General features: G+C 40.0%; 1 protein-coding gene across 2 annotated transcripts in view; it reads right to left on the bottom strand.

The window, feature by feature from the left end:
- Window positions 1–24,312, bottom strand: part of SLC49A4 (solute carrier family 49 member 4) — a 60,721-nt gene that overhangs the window by 8,616 nt on the left and 27,793 nt on the right. For both annotated transcript variants that reach the window (XR_014171615.1, XM_081925219.1), the window contains exons 4-7: window positions 24,124–24,253; window positions 17,325–17,433; window positions 16,692–16,759; window positions 10,997–11,124 (exon numbers count right to left, since the gene is read on the bottom strand). Coding sequence is in view for 1 of the 2 variants with exons in the window: in XM_081925219.1 (XP_081781345.1) it covers window positions 10,997–11,124; window positions 16,692–16,759; window positions 17,325–17,433; window positions 24,124–24,253 (435 nt within the window). In the remaining variant the exon portion in view is untranslated. The remainder of the gene's footprint in view (window positions 1–10,996; window positions 11,125–16,691; window positions 16,760–17,324; window positions 17,434–24,123; window positions 24,254–24,312) is intronic.

The following is a 24,312-nucleotide window of genomic DNA, read 5'->3' as shown; positions in this document are numbered from 1 at the left end:
TGTCATGAAGCCAATGAGCTCTTCTTGCTGAAGCAGAATGAGCCAATCCCTTGCCACAACTCCCATAGATTTAACAAAAAGTCCTCACTGAGACTTGTAACTTAGTAAATCTGTTGCACAAGCTAGGTTGTTGTCTTTTGTTTTGTATTGATGCCAGCAACACAGTTTTGCAATGCAAGTGTCCTCTAATCCCTCTTAAATAAAAAGTAATCATGGTTTAGATTTTTTATTTTGTAGTCTGGCATCTGATAGGATTTTAGAGCCAGAAGTAAAGGGAAAGTGTGTGGATGGGTGGAGGGACACCTTTATTTGCACCAGAATATGTAGAACTACATTTAAAAACACAAATGGGAAGGGAGGGTTTTCTAAGAAAACACTTTAGGCATTTAGGCAGTGCTTTTTCTGGGGGGTATGCAGGGGTACACATGCCCCGTAATATTTTGTGAATCTAAGTTTGGCCTCATTGAGGAGCAGTATTTTAATATGAGTAGGAAAATGAGAGTTTCAATATGAGAATTTACCCCTAAATATTTTTTTCAGAAAAAAAGCACTACATTTAGGTATTCCATCCATTCTTCTGTTTGCCTTACGTACAGTATAGCATCACATGTGAACCCTGGTTAGCACTAGTGCAGAAGTAATCGTCAACCAAGGTTAAGGAAACCAAGGGGAAACCCAAGGCTGGCTCCCAATATACAAAGAATGGTTTGGTAATAGCCAGTGTTACATCTGCACCAGAGTACAGAGTCCTGCTGTTTACAAAACCAAGTTATCTTCACTTGTAAACTTTTGATTCACCTTGCCTTTTAGTCCAAATGCAATAAACCAAGGTTAACTATGGTTTGTATGAAACAAGCTAACTTGAAATAATTAGTTTAAAGCTGGCTTATTTCAACAAACCATAGTAAAGATTAACAGCAGTTTAGGGCTTGGTAGGCCACGGAGCCAAAGCCTAAGGCTTGTTCTGATCCCAGTAAACAAGTTCACTGTGTCATCTGAACATAGCCAACAGACGCAGCAGATTGAGGAAATCTCAGCAGTTCAACAGAACAATATTGCCCAAAAAATAATTAAAAATCTTGCTCTCTGACAAAGATTTCATCCTATATGTCCATGCCAGTTTGCCTCATTCATCTCAATTTAGTAAGCACCCCATCCTATGAGATGTATTTTCACAAGGCAAACTTGGGAACGGGGTGGCTCCTGAGTAATGGTATTTAAAACCATACTGAACTGAAGACAAGACAAATCACATTGCTTCAGTTTGCTGCACAACAGTGGATGTAGGGTGGTCAATTATTACTGGGAAGTCGAGCACAGTGTAAAGAATAAGAGTATTTGTTGTGCACTCATCACAGTGATTTCTAACAGAACTAGCAATCTGTTTTCCTCTAACTGACCCTATGTGATATCAGATCCTGCTCGTGCCCAGCAATATTTACTTCATTTGAAGTCCCACTATTTTACTCTGTGTGAAGCTAATTATTATGCAAGCTGGCAGGGAAGTAGCCAAGTGTTAACAGTCTCTCATGAAACCTGAGCGGTGTAATTTTAACATAGCAGGCTTTCCCATAATTAAGTAATGGAATTACACAAAAACAAAAAAGCATTTCCCCATAGGGTATGTTCATCAATTTAATGCAGTTCACTAGAAATATTCTTATTCCAGTGCATATTGATCAAGTTCTTATTCACACGAAAAAGTCATGGACGTGGCTTGCAGTTAAAGAATAAATCTGGTTTACTTTCTATTCTCCACAAAAATCATAGTGAAATTACCGTATACTTCAAACAAAACACTCTTTGGAACTCTGCCTCAAAGCAAAACAAAACACAGCAAATGACCAAAAGTCATTAACAGCAGCATGAGAGGTCCCATCTCCTTCAGGTGAACTGGTTTCCTAAGTAACCTAATCAAAGAGATATCACACCGACTTAAAAAAGGAATGTACATTTTTTAAGGAAGTGCAGAGAGACATACATGCTATTTTGGGTTATATTTTTAAACTAACTTCACTTCATAAGGTTGGAGTGGAAATCCACTTGGGTAAAAGTGTCTCCTGGCACCCACAAATGGTAGTGTAGGGGGGACAATTTTCACAAGTTCCTCTTTCAACCTAGTGCACCCCTGAAAATGTATTTGAGGTACCCTCCAGAACAGCGTAGAATGTGACGTTACTGACACTCCCTCCATGGATAAAAGGGTATGCTTGGATCAAACCCCATGTCTTTAAAAGTGATATTTTATTATTGTCACTGTACTGTTTTACTGGGCATGTCTTCTTATATTTGTTTTTATGTTGATAAATTTAATGTCAGTGTAAGCTGCTTTGATTTACTATTATCAATTATTATTAAACAGAAATGTAGAATAGAAATGATAAACTAGCTTGGTTGTAATAAACTATAACCAAGATACAAACACAAAACTCTCTTGCTCACTTTGGTATAGGCAACAAGGGAAACAAAGCTGGTTTAGACATATATTGTGGACTTTTCCTTCCAACTTCCCCAGGAAGAAATACCCAAGACTCTCCAATCTTAAAGTGCCTACAGGCAAGAGGGATCAAAGCATGGGCTATCGTTATTCTGGGCTTCAAGCTACATTGAAGGCATTGTTAAATAATGCTTTTCCTAAGCAAGAGAAATACCACAAGGTGCTACTTCTTCATATGGAAAAGTAGCTCACAAGCTCACATATGGTTTTTTTCCTAGTTACAAGGGCACAGATTGCAGGTGAACATGCAGCTGTATAATTTGGGTAGCAAACTTAACAGAAGAATACAGTGGTACCTCAGGTTACATACGCTTCAGGTTACAGACACCACTAACCCAGAAATAGTGCTTCAGGTTAATAACTTTGCTTCAGGGTGAGAACAGAAATTGTGTGGCGGCGGCGCAGCAGCAGCAGGAGGCCCCATTAGCTAAAGTGGTGCTTCAGGTTAAGAACAGTTTCAGGTTAAGTACGGACCTCCAGAACGAATCAAGTACTTAACCTGAGGTACCACTGTACAGCTTTTAATGTATGCAGGTGCCTAAGTCTGCATGTTAGAAAATGATTCAACAACCAGGCAAGGCTTTCTCAGAGCTAAAGAGAATCTACTGACATGTATGAACATATATGCAATTTAAAAATGGAACATGTGTTAATATCGCCATAAAGTATTCATATGTTCCCTGAAAAGAAATAAATACACCCACAACACAGTAATTTATTGAGTGAGGGCTCTGCCAGTGTGGTCATATTCTCGTTGTGGGTTTGATGGTATTTACTTAAGAGATTCAACTGACTGAGGCAGAGGTTTTCAACCTTCTTGAGTCCACAGCTCCCTTGACCAGCTGCATTCTTTTTGTGGCACTCCTGTGGGGCTCAGGAGCCCAGTTATGGGTCACTCTTTGCCTGCAGAGCTGGCAGCCTCTCTCACTCCTTTTTGAACACCCTCTCTTGTGGAGTCTTCTCTCAGCCTCCTCTCCTCTTTCCTTGGGAGTCCTCTGGGCAGCTGTTGCTGCTGCCGCTCCAGGTCTCTGAGCTGCCCCCCATCCCAAAGAAAGGCACCATTTATTTCTGGAGTTTATAGCCAGGGCTGCTGCAATAAACAGCTGTGCAAGCCTTTGGGAGGCAGAGACACAAGAGGGCATCAGAAGAGGAAGGGAAGGGAAGAGGGACAGAGGCCAGTGTTGCCTGCGACACCCCTGACCATCATTCAAGGTACCCCAGGATGCCACAGCACACTGCTTGAAAACCACTGGTTTCCAAGAGCTACAAGAGCACTCTCCTCTCCTGTGGCTTCAAATCACTGCTATTCAGAAACACACTGTCTCCCGCCACATGTCTCACTAGTGTACTTGGACAGTTTAAAAATGACAGTGGATTATAAGGGTTCTCTGTGCATGATCTAACTCTTAACGAGTTTGAAAGGAGGAGCAGACCTTCTGAGGCAAGCAGTCCAGCAGGGAATGGCAGCAGTTAAGCCAAAGAGTTCACCTGTAGAATTCAGCACAGTTTCAGCTTGGATGTTACTGCTGTAGGGAAGGGATGATTCATGACTATGAGCCACTTCACATGGCCTCTGGTGGCACAGCTACTGCTGGAAATTGCAGGGCCTGTCAGCTCTCTGCCAATGGCTAGCTGACTAAAGCTGCCTTGGGGTGCAGAGTTTGTTACTGTTTCTCCCATAGATGAAGGGAAGGAAGAATATGGCAGAACTGAAGGAGGAGATCTGTCTCTATCACAGCTGAGCCAATGAACTTAACAGTAGCAGATCAAGGACAATGGAATGTCCTTTAGAATTCCAAACCACTGAAAAAACTAAGAGGATGACTCTAGCTAATGCAAACTACATTGCAAGGCCACAAATAAAAGCACAAATATGACAAATTATAAGTCTAATTTATTTCAACATAAGTAATCAAAGACTTAAGTCTGCCTCATTAAAATCAATTAGACGTAAACAGACTTTACTTGGGTTGGATTGTACCCATATTAGCCTTCATTCAGTTCTCTCTCTCTCTCTCTCTCTCTCTCTCTCTCTCTCTCTCTCTCTCTCTCTCTCTCTCATCTAATCCTCCTTTATGCACTAAGTAGGGATACGTTTTGTTAAACATTTTTGCCAGTATTAAAAGCTTTCTCCATGCATTAGGCAATGTTTCAGTGGTTGCTTCAAAAGTGGACCGAATTCCTCAGCTATTCAGGAACTGCTACCCTCTCAGTCTAGATGAGATTTGTGTTCCCTCACAGACATCAATATGTAGCTGGGTATGACTGGATTCACAACAGCATCATGATGCAGTTCTGTTCTGTAGGATGTGATCCCTCAGCTAAAATCACCATTTGAGTAATCAAAGAAGCAGCACTATGAATTGACTTTGATTTGCTTTTGCTTAGTAATATTAGCTATTTGGGATTATCAGAAATAGTAACACATTAGCTACATTGCAAAACACACTGGTTACATAGCATTGTCATCCATTCATTATATGAATGGCTCTATTAAGGAAAAAGAAGACCTAAATAAATCCCTCTACAAAGGAAAAAAGGCACAAACTGCTGCCATTTGTTTCTTCCCATTTCCTGCTAAGAGGTTCAAAATAATGTGAACATACATAAGGTTGTTTTTCTCTGGGCAGGTATATTTTGCCCATCATGAAAGCATTGCTTTACTTCAAAACTGAAATGAGAGAACATTCAGCATAATCCTACAAATAATGCTAATGTTGATCTATTTGGTTAACTAGTATGCTTGACTAGGAGTATAACTCAAGGTCTCATCACAAGAACTTTCCAAGCCACTCACCTTTTCTACTAGAAGGCTCCTCCAATCAAAAGCTTATGAAACCAGCCTGATAATGGGAGAGATTTAGTTTGATGTTATATCTTTCTAAAACATGTTGCACTGGCAGAATAGTACTTCTAGCTGCTGTTTCATTGCTGAAATATTCATGCAAACATTTGAATATTCTGAGCAGTGAGAGTGATGGATGTACTATAAGAACAATAAGGAATTTCTCAGAGATACAGGAAAGGGACAAAAAGTCCCATGCTGCAGGTTTGCGGTGACTTACAAGCCTTACCATTGGAAGTTCTCGTTTACCTAAACCTGATGTATAGGCAGCCCTTCGGAAGTATAACCTAGAAACTAATTTGGATCTGGCTGCTTCTGACTTTGCTTTCTCTCCATACAGCAACTACCATTATTAAATTATTGGAGTACATACAATTGTCCTGAAAATACGATGTATTACTGGGAATGCTAAATTAGATACTTGGACACATGGATAATCTGCTTTCGTTATACACAGTGTATTCCCTCTTCATTGTTTAAAAAAGATTGCCAGTGCCCTGTGCAACCTCCAATGTCAATGCAAAGCTGCTCTGGCATTAATGCTAAACCAGCTCTGACTTCTTAACCAGCCATCTCACATTCCTTCCCCAAAGCCTGAGTGTCACCAAGCACTGCCCTGCATTTGAACTCCCATACTTATCTGAGCTACATGCTACACACCCTGGAACTTTTAATTAACAGAAAAAAGAATAAGTTCAACCAAATCAATTAAATCGTGCCATTTCCCTCAATTACTCCAGAGCACAAAGGTCGCCATTATATTGCATAGTTATGGTCAGGAATAAAGAGACAACACAAAGCCCTATAAATTAGCACTTAAATAGCTGGTTTGCTTTCATCCTTATATCACTTAGTGTGGATGTGAGACAGGAGCTTCAGAACAAAGCTATACAAATATATAAATCAAGAGAATGCATTGCATCCATATAATATTCAGTTGCACAATAAAAAAGTCTAAAAATCATGAAGTTCATCTTAAGGATATTAGTTCAATGTACATAAAAAGTTATGTTTGTGTATTTAAAATGCTATGCGGTTAAGTTTGAAATAGGCAAACTTTGTCTCTAGCAAATGTAGCAAGAAAAGGCTGGGTGTTTCCATTTCAATGTTGCAATGGCTTCAAGTTGCAAGAAAGGAGATTCCAACTAAACATTTGGAAAAAGTTTCGGACAGTAAGAGCTGTTCAGCAGTGAAACAGACTCCCACGAGAGGTGGTGGACTCTCCTTCCTTGGGTTTTTTTTAGCACAGGTTGGATGGCCATCTGTCAGGAATGCTTTAGCTGAGATGCCTGCATTGCAGGGGGTTGGACTAGATGACTCTGGGGGTCCCTTCCAACTCTAAGATTCTACGATTCTTTGATTGAACCTAAAAATAAGAACCTGACCTCTAACTAATGGATTCTGCTTTAGAAAACATCATGCCAAGTGCTAAAACATGTACTGGCGTACAAGAATGAGATAAGAAGAGGCTTTTAGAACCTGAAGATTTATTGTGTTGGCATACTATATTGATATAAGCAATAATCTCTAGACATGGATCCTGAAGAATGAAAGAGAACCCAAGGCTGCTTGCTATGTCAAAGGAAGAGATCACCTTCTTGTTGTGAAAGGTTCTCTAGTTTTCATTCCCCGCAGCTCTATGTGAAGACAACTTATTATGCATACTGATACCTAGCCTGAAAAGATTAATCTTACAATTAACTAAAACTAAGTGAATGTGACAGAACTTGAATTTGGATGGGATCAACTTGTAACTGACAGGCCAACAAACTTGTGTCAGTCACAGATATGAGACACTTTTTTGCCTATGGGGATAAAACTACTTGTTATACCAAATGTTAATCTTTCATTCCCCAACGTATGAAAAAATAAGGAAGATCATTGGCAGAATTCACCTAATGAACCTGGGGAAGGGCTTCTGCTTGTGCAATGGGAATTCCCCCCTGCCCCCCTGAAATTGGCTCCGGGGGTCACAAGAACCCCCAGAACAGTCCACAGGGAAGGGGGGCTTGTTTCATCTGGCAAGCTGATTTCTAATAGTGTAACACCAAATTCCATCCTTAGTTCCGTAAGACTGGAAAGAATGGTAGTCAATATGTTCCCTATGAAAAAGAAATATGCAACTGAGAGTGGGGGCAGGATCTGTTCAACTACATGGGCATAGGATCATTCTCACAAAGCATTAGATAATTTGCATGGGATGTAAGCAAACACGTCGCCCTCTAAGTGTTTTGAACTACATCTCCCATCAGCTCCAGCCACCATGGTCAATGGTAAGATATGATGGGCGCTGCAGTTTACAGTATCTGCACTGCACCGGTGGCTCCTAGCATAATAAAGAAACACTGCAAGCCAAGAGTCTTGGAAACTGTGTTGTGCCTATGGTTGTGCACACTTCATGACACTCACATCAGTCTGATTTGGTCTGCAATTAAATTTACTTTGTGAGAAGGTTTCTAAGATCCTCTACTCCCTAAAATATGGCCTTGACCTAAGTACATCCAGTCTACTGTCCATTTTATTATCTTTCAACTCCACAAATTTCCCTGTATCTCAAACCCCCTGCCATTTTACATGCATATACATTCATGGTAGCATGCATGTCAAATTGGTTAAGATGTGACAATAATCTGGGGACATGGACACTATCATGCAGACAGAAGGAACAAACCTTCCAGAAACCAAGCTCATCCCTATTAGACCAGAAATCACTAAGCAAGTTACATAGACAATGAAATTGACCAAGTAAGCCACTGACCTGGTTTACTAAAACACAGTCCAATATTCTCTTTTCCAGGACACCAACTCCCTTCAGTCTTGAAGGAGGGTGCCAAAAAAGCTTTTAATAATGAATAGCTATCAAATCCATTTGAGAGATTATCTGTCATCTCTACAGTCACAGCAGTCTTCTAGGAAAAAACCAATGCAACTTAATGCTACAAGAACCAAGAAAAAAATATAGAGGTTGTTATTCTCAGGCAATCATGTTTTGTGTGTGCTAAAATCTCTGAAAACAGCGATTTGAGACTGGCAAAATATAAACTTGATCTACCAGCTCTGTTTTGGATCAGTGGGTTTTGCATGAAACAGAGACAGAGGGAGATGGAGGTGATTTTCACCTGCTGAAGCCCGTCCACTTTTATCTCAATAAATAAGAACTGAAGTGAATGTATAAGTTTGCTTCTGCTGCATCAATTCAAACAGTTTCACTTTTCATTACAATTTATTTTACTACCTGCATTTGATAACAGTGCAGACAAGCACAAAGGGGAAAACTCTCAATGTATCTCTTCACTCCTGATCGGGAAGAATGGTGCAAGGATTTGCCATCTCAAAGACAGCAGCTTCTGCAACGTGTGATTTGTTCAGCTATTAAAAATACTTTTTTTGCCTTATTAAAAAAATATTTCAGAGCTGATTATTTTAGAATATGAAACACTGATCAAAGGATACACCAAATGGAATTTATAGTTTCGGTAATTCTGGTGGTATTTCCTCTCAACCAGACATCTATTTCAATATGCTGTACTCATTTCTGGTTTATAGCTATGCACCAAGGACAATTTAGGAGTCTCAAAGTTAATTTGAATAAGACAGAGTTATATTTATATAGAGAGGGTACTCTATGAAAGCTCCGCTCATTAATTTAAGTTCAATGGCAGAGCTGGGGGGGGGGGAGGCAATTTCTGTGGCTACAGAAGTTACAGCAGGTGTAGCACATCAGCTTCAAACCAACAGTGCTCCTCTCCAGAACAGAGAGTACAGCATCAAACCAAAGACTTGTCTTCCAAGGTTTATTAAGATAGTTTCAAGCCTCTCCAATCCTCTCAGATCTGATTTAAGCATATGTGTAACTTCTAAAACACGTTCAGGTAGTGGCACCTCTCAGTTTAAATTAAAATCTTCTAAGCCTTCTCTTTTAGAAGAAAAAGCTTCCAAACAGGAGAACAGAAGCTGATGTTTTAAATGGATGAATGGATTTGCACAAAGCTTCAGGCAGAGGCTACCAAGTCATAAACTCCTGGCTACCCATCTTAAGGATTATCAGTCCTTAAGTCCAATAAAGCGACTTCATGTTTCAGTAAATTGAATGGGAACAAATTTGAGCTCCAGTGGGATAGGGACTGAGAATCAGTGAAGGAAAACAAGCAAACAGAAATGAGCAGCGACTAAGCCACAAAAGTGGAAGACTAGTTTAAAAACAATGATGAGGAAGAAAAAGAGAGCACAACAGAAAATGTAGCAATACAACATGGCACAGCTTCTTTCACTAACACCTCCTCCCCAAGTACAACAACCTTACCAAGTGTACGAATATGAACAAAAGGAGAGGCTGACTGGATCAGATTAAAGGAATTCCCAGTTCAGTATCCTGTTTTCCCACCTGATCAATCAGGTGTCTTTAGGAAGCCCACAAGGAAGTCCTGAGCCTGGGAGCACTCTTCTGCTGCTATTCCGCAACAAATGATATTCAGAAGCATGCCATCTCTGATCTCGCATGTAGTATACAGCCATCACAGTTAGTAGCCACTGACAGCCTTATACTCCAAGAATTTGTCTAATATCACTAGACGATATATATATGTGGTGTGAAGTTTAGTTACTATACAGATATACTGAATTTCTATCCGGGATTTCAGTTCAAGCATCTCCCCAAGATATAGATACAAGAAGGTATGAGAACCCACCCAAACCCTGCAAAAAAAAAAAAAGTGGGACGAAGAGATGGGTAGGGTAGGGTAGGGGAAGCCTATGATATCAAAACAAAGAAATTTCAGAAATGCTCGCCCAGTCTAGTTCAAAACTAAATAACACATATACTTTTTGTCTGACTTAAAATTACCATGGACAACCTGTACTTCATACAGGTTGAAGTACCTGTATATTACCTATTGTAATATACAAAGGAGGTGTAACAAAACAAGTAAAGGGGAAATGGCAAGTTAATTAGTTGGACGTATTACAAGCTTATTATTTCCCTACATACTTGTGTTCCCAGATAAGTAACCACAAAACACACTATTATCCACTGGAATTCCAAGCAGGTCGGGCTAAAGGGTTAGAATTAATCACTTGTTTTAACCAATGTTTATAGCCAGCTAACAGGAGTCTTGAAAACCTTGTCAAAGACACATCAGTTTAATGAACTTCAAAATTCCCCTTGTTGGCTTTATATCACTAAATAAAATTACAGTTTCTTATTGCCCTTTCTTTTCTTTTAACTTGTTTATGGTGACACAGGGAGTTCTTCCAGCTTAATGTATGGGTTGTATCTGAATAAGTCGTACTCATAGTAGACTCACTGAAATCAATGGACATAATGACTTCAGTCAATGGACGTGAAGATTTCAAGAGTCTAGTCTTGCATATGTGAATTGGTCTTACACTGTCAATTCTGACAGCTGTCTCCTCTGCTTCATTATACATTACAAAGCGGCTTGAGTTACATTGTAGCACTGGGGGTTCAGAAGTGACCGCAAAAAGATAAAATAAAAATCCCACAATGTATGCTAATCTCCCCTGCCCAGCAGCACCACAGAATTAAAACAGTTTATTGAGAATTAATCTGCAAGATAACCTATTTTTCCAACATCTCACATATCTAAGAACCGCTACTAAAACCATTTATTTGACAAGGCTGGGCATTAGCATACCTGTAGTTAAAGGAAGATGACTGACAGTTGTTAAACACGTCAAAGTGAACCAGATGGATGACAAAGTTGCTCCTGACAATAGCAGAAGCAGTATAAGTTTCAGCATTCCCCGGATAAAATCGGCAAACCTGAAAGGAACACAAATCACAATTAACAAACCCTTCACAAATTCTGTAAACTTTAGCCAAATTGTTAAGGACCGTATTTTTCGTCCCATAGGACGCACCTAGTTTTTTGGGGGGGAAATAAAGGGGAAAAATTTCCCTTTATTTCCCCCCCCCAAAAAAATCAGGTCGGGGAACAGCGGTATGGTGGCGCTGCGCCTCCCCGCTGTCCCCCGAGCTTGTGGGGCTGGCCGATGTCTGCCCGGCGCACGGGGTGCTCTGTTTCAGGGCGCCTTGCGTGCCGGGCGGCAGGCTGCTATCCGCAGCGTGGGGAGCCCTGCGGGAACTCCCACGGGCTCCCCAGGCTTGCTGATAGCTTCCTGAAGCCTGGAGAGCGAGAGGGGTCGGTGCGCCCCCTCTCGGTCTCCAAGCTTCAGCGAAAGTCTGTATTCGCCCCATAGGACGTACACAGATTTCCCCTTCATTTTTGGAGGGGGAAAAGTGTGTCCTATAGAGCGAAAAATACGGTACTTAATTCGTTCCAGAGGTCCGTACTTAACCTGAAACTGTTCTTAACCTGAAGCACCACTTTAGCTAATGGGGCCTCCTGCTGCCGCCGCGCCGCCGGAGCCCAATTTCTGTTCTTATCCTGAAGCAAAGTTCTTAACCTGAAGCACTATTTCTGGCTTAGTGGAGTGTGTAACCTGAAGCGTATGTAACTTGAAGTGTATGTAACCCAAGGTACCACTGTATAGTGATTTCTAATATGATATATTGAAGTTTAAGGAAGGTAAAACACCAAAAGAAGCAAATACTTCTTATGAATAAGTGGGAGTAGTATGTTTCTAAGATAAGTACCTTGTTCAAAATTGATCTGTAAAAGAGGTTGCCCCTAAAAGAAGAGTTTTACAATCTGAAACACATTGGATCATAATAGACAGCTACATTATGAAACTGAAGACAAAACATTATCACAAACCTGTCTCAACTTTATGCTCTTTTAATATCGGAAACCAATACATGTAAGTTTTCCTCTGATTTGAAACTTACTATTTTCCACATATTAACACTAAAAAAAATCAGTGGGTTGGATCCAAAGGGCTTCCATGAACCAAAGGATCATTCATATACTGAGAAGAATTTTCCCATTCCTGTGTGTCAAAATACTTTCCACTCTACTTATTAATATTTTCACACAGGCCTAGATTGGCACTAGGAACTACTTTGCTGGTCAAACCAATCCCCCATCCTGTTGTTAACAGTGGCCAGTCACACCTTTGGGAAGCTTATAAATCAGACATGAAGGAAAAATAATTCCAATATTTTTCTCCTCTGCACAAAGAACTCAGCGATATAGTGCCTATACAGATGTTCTTGTTAACAGCTACTGCTACCACCTCCTAGTCCAGTCTCCACCAACAATGTGCTTCCCATTGCTGCCGCTCATTCTCCCATCCCTCTCCATTGTTTTGTTGGTATAATTGTGACAAAGCACCTAGTTCCATGTTAAATACAGAGGAGCGATAAAGATAGAAAAGCAGGAGACAAATGCTTCCTGCCACAAATATATGTCCCCTCCCACCAAAAAATCTACTGCTCCCCACATCTGCTTGGCCCAGATTTTATTATCCAAAAAATTCGCATTATGTGCCCCCTATAGTTACGAGTAATAATTTGCTGCTGTCAACTCTGCTGCTCATTGCTACTGAAATTACACCATGCTACAAAGTTGCTGCATTTTGACTTTGCTGCTGTTTAAAAGACGAAGGAAATTCTGAGCTGTGAAGGACAAAATCTGAAAAATATCTCTTATCATTAGTGAATGCAACAAGAAAAATGTAGGGGGGGGGGGAAGAGGTTGATTTGTGTTGCTCTGCAGATTTAAAAAAAACAAAAACATGAGATTGTCACTGTTTGAAGTTGATTTTTCTCCCCTCCCCACCACCAGTCTAGTCTATCACTGCTAAGGAAAGGGTGCAATATTCGCCAGCTGCCTAAAAGATTGAAGGCTCTTCAATCATAAACATGCCATATAAATTATCTCAACGCTCCTGGTCTGGGGCTTGGAGTGGCAAGATCAAGGGCATAAATCTCATGTGAAGTAAGACACGGTACACTACGGGTAACAAAATAATGAAATTTGAGAACTTATTTTCCAACTGTGCCTTCCTTTGACAGGCATGATTCTGTTAACACCCGCAAAAACATTTCTACAGCATGCAGAGATAGTTTGGCATCCAAATGACAGCTTGTGCATCATCGAAAATGGGAAGGACACTTGAATATAGTTTCTTTTACATATTTCAGATAGCAGGTAAATAATGTTCATAAGCAGAGTGAAATTATATTGAGATGTAAGTGTGATGAAAGGAGGAACTGAGAGACTAGGAGGAAGCAAAGCTACACTATAGTTCCTAAAAGGAAACGCTTGATGTAAGAAAATTAGCAGCTGGTAGAACACAAAGCACCCCCACACTGAGCTATTACAATAGGTACCAGGCTGCCTGCCTGGTAAGTCACAGGACTGACTTTGAAATACATGAGCCTGTCACACTTGACAAGAATCATTAGCTAATTTTCCTAATTACAACTTTCAGCAAATTATAGTCAGCACAGACATTGATTCAACTGTATATAGATAACTGCTGAGTAGGCCTAAAAGGGGGCAGTCATCCATCAAAAGTGGCAAACCGCCGCTCCTTGTGTGCCCAAAACCCTATGTTTGAAACTATAAAGCTACTTAATCAGAAAGAGATATCTGGCAACAGTCAGTTAGCTTTTTCTGAAAAAGTAGAAATGATTAGGCTGAAGGAGGCAGCACTGGGGGCCACAGAATATCTACATTGCTATGGAATTTGCAACCAATTTCGTAGCAGCTACAGAAGACGTTAAAAGGATATTATGAGGCTGAAACCAGGCTACATATTTAACAAATCAATCTATCACAAAAGGTCAGGATTTACCGTATTTTTCGCCCCATAGGACGCACCGGCCCATAGGACGCACCAAGTTTATTTGGGGGGAAATAAAGAAAACAAATTTTATTTTCCCCCCAGGCGCTTGTGGAGCCGGCAGCGGGGAGAAGCGCTCTTCTCCCCGCCGCACGCCTGCAGACCAGGTCCGAGGACAGCGGGAAGACGCGCTGCGCCTCCCAGCTGTCTCCGGAGCTTGCGGGGCTGGCGGCGGAGAGAAGCACGCATCTCCCCGTCAGCCTCCAAACCACATTGGGAGACAGCGGGATGGGGGCATTCCGCCTCCCCGCTGTCCCCCGAACTTGTGGGGCTGGCGCTGCGGCTCTCCTGAAGCCTGGAGAGCGAGAGGGGTCGGTGCGCACTGACCCCTCTCGCTCTCCAGGCTTCAGCGAAAGCCTGCATTCACCCCATAGGATGCACACAGATTTCCCCTTCATTTTTGGAGGGGAAAAAGTGTGTCCTATAGGGCGAAAAATACGGTATGTGAAGTCAGCATATCTGCACTAGTCATCTTAAGACTAGAAAATGGTTTGCCAATTTAAGAGCACCTTCATCTTTAGGAGCCAGGTGAAAACGTTCCTCTTCAACCAGGCCTTTGGCTGATTAATACTCCACAGCCTTTAAGCTACTTATTTGTGTTTTTATGCTGCATTTTTATGTTGTGAACCCCCCTGAGATCCTTTGATGACAGGCGGTATATAAATCCAATAAATAAATAGCTCAGATGAAGCAAGAAACTGAAGTTTGAAATAAAGGGCTCTTAGAATGCCCTAAAACACCAGCCTGGGATTAGGCTCAGCCTGGTAGGCCAGACTTTTATCAGCCCCTTCCTTGAGCTTCACAGTTGCTGAAGAATAACACAGCTCTTCAAGCTCCCAAACGCCAGACTCCTTGACTTCTTTTGCCTAGACTAGATCTCCTCTGTTCCTGACACTGGATTAAGTTTTCAAATTAGGCTAAATACTTGTGAATCACCATGGTTGTCTCTGTATGTCTTCTTTGGCAATCTCGTGTTTGAAGCCTTGGCCTCCTTGGATTCTAGGGCTTGGGCCCACCCACAGTCCACAGGACAGTTACAAACCAGTATGGGAAGCTTCAAATCTGTTTTGAGTGAAGGAGGGAGATACAAGAACCTAAGGCTCACCACAATACAGTCTGGTCACAAACGCCCAAGGATTTTTCTAATGTTCAAATATGGCCAATCTAATCTTGGCAACAGATTTCACTCTCTAATTAAATCTGTTCAACTTCATTTCTAAATTAAGTTTCCAGAAACATGTAAAAATAAGCAATGGCTGTTGAATAGGAGGAGATACTAAAAAAGATTCCAGAGGTGAGAGAGCAGAACTCGTGACAGCCATGGGATTTAAGACACAGAACAGCAACCCAAAATGTGCCAACATCCATTCAATAACAGTAATCTCCTATATCATGTTAAAAACTATTTCCAAGCTTCTATAGACGCTTTTAAATACTGGGAAGCTCCTTCTTCTGCTCATAAATTATATTGTGCTCTTAAACTGAGCTTGGAAGGCCATCCTCTTCTAGTCATGAGATGATGCTAGTGCATATCTGCTGACTCAGACCTATTATGTAAAATCTTGACCTTTTGTAGTAGATTAATTTTTAAAACATAAAACTTGCTTTCAGTCTCAGAATACTCTTTTAATGTCTTTTGTAACTGCTACGAAATCATTTTCGAACTCCACAGCAATAGAAGAATTTTTGTGGAGCCCAATTCCACAAGGGCTGGGAGGACAAAGTCTTATACAGGATGTAGGACCTGATAATAGGGGGGAGCCCCATCTCAAAAGAACTTGTGGATTTGAAGCACCAGTGGCATCAAGAGACTCAATTCTTAACCCTTATAAGAAGACTCTATATAGAATCAGAGGATTGTAGACCTGGAACGGATCACAAGGGTCAACTAGTACACCCCCAGCAATGCAATAATCTTTTGCACAGTGTAGGGCTCAAAACCATGACCCTGAGATTAAGAGTCTCTACCAACTGAGCTAGATGCTCTACCAATTTTTACCCCATAGTAAGGATAACAAAATATGATACCAAACCAGCATCAAACCACAGTGTAATATTTGGGTTTGTTATCTCTGAGCAGTTAATAAATCAGAGAACTTGTAAATTAACTGCACCTCATAAGCCCGACTTTTCTTCTCTAAAACAAAAAACCTCAACATGACATCAGAGCTATCAAATCTCTCTAACTATTCTGTTGAGGAATCCATCACATCTGTAATGGAGGAGCTGAAAGCAAACAGGTAGGAAAACCCCACTGATGGTTCCTTGATTATTTTACCTAAGTGGTTCTTTCCACCTTTGGATGGAGTGGATAGGGAGCACTTGTCAAACACAATAATATGAACTGCTCAGTTTGATGACTGAGCAAATGGAATTTCCAGCAGTCACTGCCTAAAAAGATCATGAAACACACAAATTGCTATGCTAGAAGATGAACCTATTTCCCCCCCACAAAAAAGCATTTCTTCTTTTACAATTGTCATAGATGACAGGAAATGATCCTGAGGGGTATTGTTTCAGTATAACTAAAAGACAATTGCAATGAAGAAAAATAAAATGACGTATGACTGTGATACTTACCTTGCCAGTGCTATGCCAACAATACAACCTCCTACAATAGACCAAAATCCAATCCAACCTGCATCCACCTAGAAAAGATTTAAGAGTGAACAACACTGTGTTATTTCAAGCACAGTAACCATGATAGTATTTACTATAAGCAAATACCCACTAGAATTCAGAGGTACAGCACTCTGTAGTTCTATTTCACCTTTGATAGACCTATTCTCCATTAATTTGTCTAATCTCCTTTTCAAAGTCATCTAAGACAATGACAGTCACAATTTCTTGTGGCAGCAAATAGTATAAGTGAATTTTGTGATGTTTGATTAAATATCTCCTTTTGTCTAACTCAAATCTATTGCCAATCAGTTTCACTTGATAACATTTCCCTCCTAGATTTCTACAGGATTTAGTTCAAAAAAAGTCAATACACACATTTCAAGAGACACCAGTGTTATCCTTTTTCCTTAGCCTCTGTTATCTGCAAATGTTTTCAGCATCTATTTCAACTCCAACCCATTGGCACTTTTACTAAAAAAGTAGGACATAGTATCCAGTGCATCTTGCTTGGTTGGTTCAGTTGCCAGTAGCAAAACCAGTATTTTGCCTATGATGCATAAGCGAAGCTAAACAATATACACATATACATACTTGGCTTATGTCCTTTGGGGTTAATATCAAGTCTAGAACACCAGACCATCCCGAGAAAACACCCAATGGTATAGCATAGGCTAGAGCAATCATCAGAAACCGTGGGTTGCTGAAAGGAAAATAATAATTAGGAACAGTTTTGCCAGTGTAAGATTATCAAGTTGTTCTGTTTTAACTTTGTCGACTTCACTTAGAGAAAACTTTTATTAGGAAACTCAGAAATGCAATTAAATCAATAACTAAATCTAAATAGCACCATATATAAACCCTGAAGGCTTATCAAAGGTTAAGTACCTCTGCAGTCACATAACTATTGCAAGAAGTCACAGCTTGTGGATGGAGTTCTCTCATGTTCAGATGTTGGTACCACATATTTTAGAGGAAAATTTGTAGCAGGACAAATATTGAAGGACCCTAAAGAGTTGAAATGAAATGCTTTTGTCTTATAAGCCTGATTCATTGGGGGGGATGGACAAGCTGAAACAGTATGGTGGAAAAACTACAAGGGCACCTCATCCTCACAAAATAATCTTCAATGTAACCCATGTGTTCCACTTCAGTGTCTCATGGAGACAGAGTTTGTTTGGCTTCTCTCCCTAAAAAAAAAGGAAAAAAAGGAACTCTGTGTGATTGAACCATTCACAGATGTGCTAATAGGCTGAGGGAAAGAATATTCTTACAGTCACTTGCTCAGTAGTGCCCCCATCTGAATGTATGAGGCAGGGCAAAGTGTATAGGTTGGGTTTTTTTATTCATCCAGTGCTACTGGGGCCCTGCATTTACTTTAATGTGTTTTCACTTTGTAGAGCACTAATATATGAATTGTGTTAAGCTGATTTGCCAGGAGGCTAAGCAAGTAGATAGCACAATGTTGTGGCAGGAATTTAGGCAAGATCTCTTTTTAGTCTCCTCCAAGTATATGACTGAACAATCAAAGAAGCAGCTGCTAATGTGTTTTCCTACTGTACTTCACACTGCTGTTGCTAAGCTCTTCTTTCTGGCACCACATTTTAAAAGCATTAATTATGTTCCAGCGTGATCTGTAGGACATGCTTCTGCTTCAGACTTTCCTTGCCTTCAACATTGTTATTATTTTTATTAAACTGCCTTGAGTGCTAACGTTTGTTAGACAACAAGAATCAGTTCATTAAGTGCCGAAAGCAAAATATTTTAGTAACAAATAATATTTTTCAACTTTATTTGTTGCTTTTACTATTCAGACACACCTCAGTTCCTTGATTACACACCAGCATGAAAAACAGACAGAAACTCGGAAACTGGCTTCTGCCTGCAGCTCCATTTGCATTTCCACCCTATTAGACTCCTATCAATAGCAGGGAACATGGCTATAGAGCTGGTAGATTGTGGTGTTGGGAGCGATCCCTGATCCATAGCAACATGGAGCCCTAAATTATGGATATTATATTTGCAGCATGAGCTACGGGATATCCAGCTTAAAATCAAAATATAACCGAGGACCAATCCTAAATCATGCTGAAGGTTGTCTGCAGTTACATTTTCTCCCCTCACTGCTTCGATTGCTGCTTAATTCTACAGAATTAGCTCCAACTTGGGTGGAATGGTAAGAGCTGAAGTGCTATTCTTAAAAGCAGCCAATGAGATAAAATGTAATATACACGTAAGCACTTGAAACATCTGCTTAATTGCACTCTTCTCTTTTTCTTTAGCTATTTGTTTACCAAATAGTAAACAGAGGAAGTGATTTTTTTGCCAAGTACACTCCATTCATCCATCAAAGAATAACATCTGTGTGTTTACTACACATGTAACCAACTTGGCTTGAAGATACACAGTTGTTGAGTTGGGTACCTGGCTGAACAGCCAACTACCCGGTAGAGTGCACTATACAGAAAACTCTTCAACCTTTTTCAAATATGTCATGCCTGTGCCCTACTGAAACTATGAGGAAGAAAGAAGCCCAGCTTCACTTACATCAGACGATAACTAATGTGATATGCTGAAATGGCAAACAAGATCCTGTACAAATGTGCCTCTCCGAATCTCTATTTTTGCCTAGCAACATAGTGATTTACACATGGTCCACGGCACAAGGAGAAAAATCTCAAAAAAATGGAAGTATTCAAATAAATCTATAGAAATTATTCACTTGAAAGCCTTTGGAAGGGGGAAGGGAAGAAGAAAGGAATTTGGAAATAATGACTACCATTTCCATTAAGACAGAGACAACTCCAAGAAGCTGTGCTAAGGGATTCAGCGTTTTCCCCCTCTTAAAAACAATTCACCTTCACTGCACACTAAAGGTGAAGCTGTGAAAGCTGTATCATCATCACCTTGTCAAGTAAGCAAGAGCTGACAGAAAAGCCCCAAAGAAACAACTTTACTGTAAATGAAGGAAACAACAAGCTGTTATCTGTTTAGAAAGAAATATATGCTTCTCAACTGTTTCCATTTGAGAACTGCAGGGATCATACAGCTTTACTGTCCATGATTTACTAAAGGCATGGCCAGTAAATCAGTATTATGTTCTGTATTAAGAATTTGTCTTTTCCCTGTTAAGTTCAGTAGCATGGGTCAGCAGGTCAGATGGGGACTGTTGCTCTTGCAGTAGGGCTCTGTTTTGTGGAAGGTGACTTGCTGGTATGGGAAGGGTCGTTTTGTACACGTGCTTTATTTGAGCAGAACAGAACTGCTTCCCATAACAACAAGTCAGCTTCCACAAAACAGAGCCCTACTGCGAGAGCAACAGTTAATTTTTCAAAAATCCTTAAACAAAAGTAACCACCCAAGCAAAATTTCACAGAAATGACATGATCAGCTGTTGCAAACCCCAGATTTTATCATCACCATCACCACCTATATGCTAATTTCTTTCTAAAGAACTGTTTCAATGCAATTTGCACATAATGCAGCTATGGCATTCTCTTTACAGCCCTGCTTTCAAATATCTTCTCACATGTAGCAATGAGATGGAAACACCTTTTGATTCTGCACCATGCGCCAAGCCATTTATTCTGACATAAAAGGCATTATAAATATAGTCTTCACCAAATGCTCATGTTGGTTTTCTTATTAATAAGGGAATGGAAGACTTATCGTGTTCTCGTGCCTTTCCATTCTCTGCTTAACCTTTTCAAAATTACTAACATGTCCGTTGAGATGGCAGAATTATTTAAACTATTAGGATTCCTTCTTTCTTCCCACACCTCATATACTAAACCGCACCTGCTGTAATTTATAGCATCAGTATTTTGCAGTGCAATCGATCTCTGCTGCATTGAGTTAGGTTTAAAACTATTTTAGGTACAGAAAAGGTAGAAGATCCATTCTAGGTATAGGAGAAATGGTTCACAGAGCTGGGGGAAAATTGGTCATTTGTATAACCAGTAAATGATGTTGGCAATGATTCTGCCACTATTTAGTAGTAGCTATATACCAAGACTGAATTGAGATGCCACATGATATAACTATTAAATAAGGAGAAAAATTACCAAATTGAATCTTCTCCAATGTAAAGCTTTAGAATATAATTTATAATCTATTTGTTTAAAATGCACACAAACATAAACACATGGTACCAACCTACAGAAAGCTACAGCCAGTCATCTTTCTCTCAAGTGATTAAAATAAAAGTAATATTTAGAAGTAATATTTGAAGAAATTTAACAACTAACTCCCTCTTCTCCCCATACCCACTAATCTGGCCCAAAGGGTTGGAAGAATCCCCAGACCAGATCTGGAGTATATGCAAGGGGAGCAGAGGGAGGGAAAGTTTCACTCATGGAATGCTCACAGAACCATTCCATGTCCACAGTTACTTAGCTGGATGCAATCCTGCACAAAGAAATAAATACTAAGGCTTAGTAGTCATATACTTCTAGCTTCCTGCTTCTTAAGCAAGAAATAATTCACTCTGCTACAACCAATTATAAAATAAGCTACTTACTCTAGACAAAAATGATTAAACACCTTCCATTAATAGCTATGATAAACAGCCTCATCCATTCTGGGTGAACAGCACCAAGTGCAATGCCTGCAGCTCCACCTGTGCAGCATCACAAGTCATGCTTCAGCAAAGTGTTTGAAGACACTACAATGGTGGGCGAATGCAAACACAGCAGAAGAATCAGAGGCGATGCTAGTGGTGGGGGGGACACACTGGAGTGGGGACCACCTATGGTACATAACAAGAACCCAATACGATCCTTGAACCAGTTATTGTGAACGCAAGACTCCACTCCGAAAACAAGGAAACCAAAACACATACCATTTATTTAATATCCTTCTCTGAGAGGAAATTTGACTCTCTATAGGGTTTCTCCTGCTGCTTGTCTTTATTGTTTTATTACATAGTTTTAGTAGTACTTACTGAATTAATATTTTATGTAAGTTAGGGCTAGGGAACCATATACCAGATAGGATTGCCCAACCAGGACTGTCAATAACCAGAGATGATGGTAGCTAGCCCAAGAACATCTGGTGGGCCTTCAGGTTCCCCAGCCTTGATGTAAACTACTCTGTGACATTTATCTGAAAAGTGGCAGATAAATATGGTAGGCAAACAAGCATGAGCTGACACAGCTAATGAAATTGTACACTGATCACACAACACGGACATCAATGTTGATGCACACTTCAGCACAAATATTACAAATAGAAAAGAAAGGACACTGAATAGGATGCACAGAGGACGAATCGCCAACACCAACACCCCAGTTTGCACTGAAGCAAGGATGGAACAGCAGCAGCGTATTGCTGATATCCAAAAAAACAACAACACTGCATCTTCCTAAATGAGCTTACACAACACAACACGCAGCTCAATGCAAATCACTTACTGGCCAGTAACTACAATAGTTCAAGAGAAAAACTTCTGCACTATTCATTCATTGTCTAGATTCTAAATAACAATGCCGTGATTAAACCTGACCAGTATATGCTCTGATAGCACATGAAGAATTCTGAAGGCAACAGCTTTCGAGATTATTACATTTGCACAGCATACACAATTTGCATACTAGGCACTATCTGTATTTATTTATTTCATTTATATATGGAGCTCAAGGTGGTGTAGATGCTTCTCCTCCCCATTTTACCCTCACAATTCTCCCAAAACCATTTAAAACATCCGTCCAGTGACAGCTTATTTACACACAGTCACATCTACTCAAGAGACAAAAAATTAAGAAGCATTTGGAAGGTCAGGAAAATATAGTGTACAAGGTAAATGAAAGAGTAAGTTCCAAGGGCTTCTTAAAAGGGAAACAGCCAACAAAGAATTAGTGTGCTCTTACATTATTAATCGTGACCAGCATTTCAAATTACAGCCTCATAGACAGAAATATATTCAGTATGTAAGTATAGGAGTGTATTCTTTTTTCTTTTATCTTTAAAAAGCTGGTAAAATTGAACTTTTGTAGTTCTCCATTCAACTTTACAGGGATCTCAGATTCAGCGTTTAGAATATTATGAACAAGCATCCATTTTATTAACATGGCTCCCAGATGGAGCCCTGTCAATAGGCATTTTATATTCCACCTGCAGATCCAGCTGTTATTCAGGTTTTTATTTGACAGTAACATTTTTACAACACAGCCTGCAGGCAGACAAGGAGGCTGGCTCTCAGGTGACAGCAGCAAAAATGGTGCCAAGTGTCCTAAATGGAAATTGATACTTTATATATATAAAACAGTATCTTGCATACTCCTCAGCTTCTACTGACTGGCTAATTCCATTTTGGGACCCAAAAAATATAAGCCACAATTAACAGAGGAATTAGGGTCTCTTCTTCTCTGTCCTTGCAGTACTCAAGTTCTCTGGGAAGAAGAATAAATCATTTGAGAGATTATCTTCTCCTGAGTTTCCAAGGCGTGTCAGGGAACAATGAGAATATAAACGAGGAATCATGTATTAGTGTATAGCAAGGGCGTTTGGCATAATTTTGTGAGCATGTAGAAAAAGCATAGAACACAGGTTTGTCTGCAAAAGAAGGTTCCCCGAGAAGCTCTGTTTTTGCCTTAAGAAAGAGTAAGCTTGTAGAGATTATTTCCAAAGGTATATTTGAAAGTTTAGATTAAGTAGAGAATAAACAGGAATTATTAGGTCTTATGGGGGAATCACTCTGTTCACTGGTGCACCACCCAAAGTAGAAAGGATCACCCCCCATGTTTTTATCTCTCTACTCAGTCTTTGTTTCCTCTTGTCAATCTTCTTATATAAGGAGGGCAGAACGGTCATCAATAGTAAGTAACAGATACATTTTGCTACCCACTCAGTTCACACTCAGAAAATAACACTTGACTCCTCATGGTTTGCTCAGCAGACCACCTTCAAGTTAACTTCTCTAGAAGTAAATAACTATAGAAATGATCCCTGAATGTATTTCCCTACAGTTTTAGAAAAACTTTTTAAAACAACAAATGCTGCATAGTTCATTTTCCTTGCACAATTTAGGCTTGACTGGTAAGGAGACTTCATTTTGCTTCGATGAAGATACACAAAATCCTCACTAAAAATAGAGAACTGATTCAGCTTCTTAGTCAACATGAACAAACTAATCTGTTTCACTGGCTTTTAAAACGCCTTTCTGTTATAATGTCATTTTGTTGTACCATAGTAATTGTTGAGATACATAATTCCAAAATTGTGGAAGACTGCACCCTGGAAAAGCAGTATGTATTGTAGCTTACAATACAACACACTACAATACATACTGTAGCTTAATATTGTAGCTTACAATATTATTTTAAAACCCACAAACATTATAAAAAGGGCAGGAGTGCCATGACCTCCTGTACCAAGCTGGCCAAAGTATACATACCTTAATAGCCTACAAAAACTTCTTCTGTAGCTGAGCCTCTGGCTAGCTGCAGCTACACTGGGTGGAAATGGAGGACGTGATGGGAAGTAGGCAAGGGCTGCAGAGAATATCAAGGCCACAAAGCCAAATTCTAAGGGGATACAAAGGGAAAAACAAACCATTATGGTAGATGCTGCTGCTGCTATCATC

This window comes from Podarcis melisellensis (assembly GCF_964234715.1).
Source record: "Podarcis melisellensis genome assembly, chromosome: 1".
NCBI classification, from domain to species: Eukaryota; Metazoa; Chordata; class Lepidosauria; order Squamata; family Lacertidae; genus Podarcis; species Podarcis melisellensis.
The sequence above is the reverse complement of the archived record's forward strand: the minus strand, read 5'-3'. Positions and strand labels throughout refer to the sequence as shown.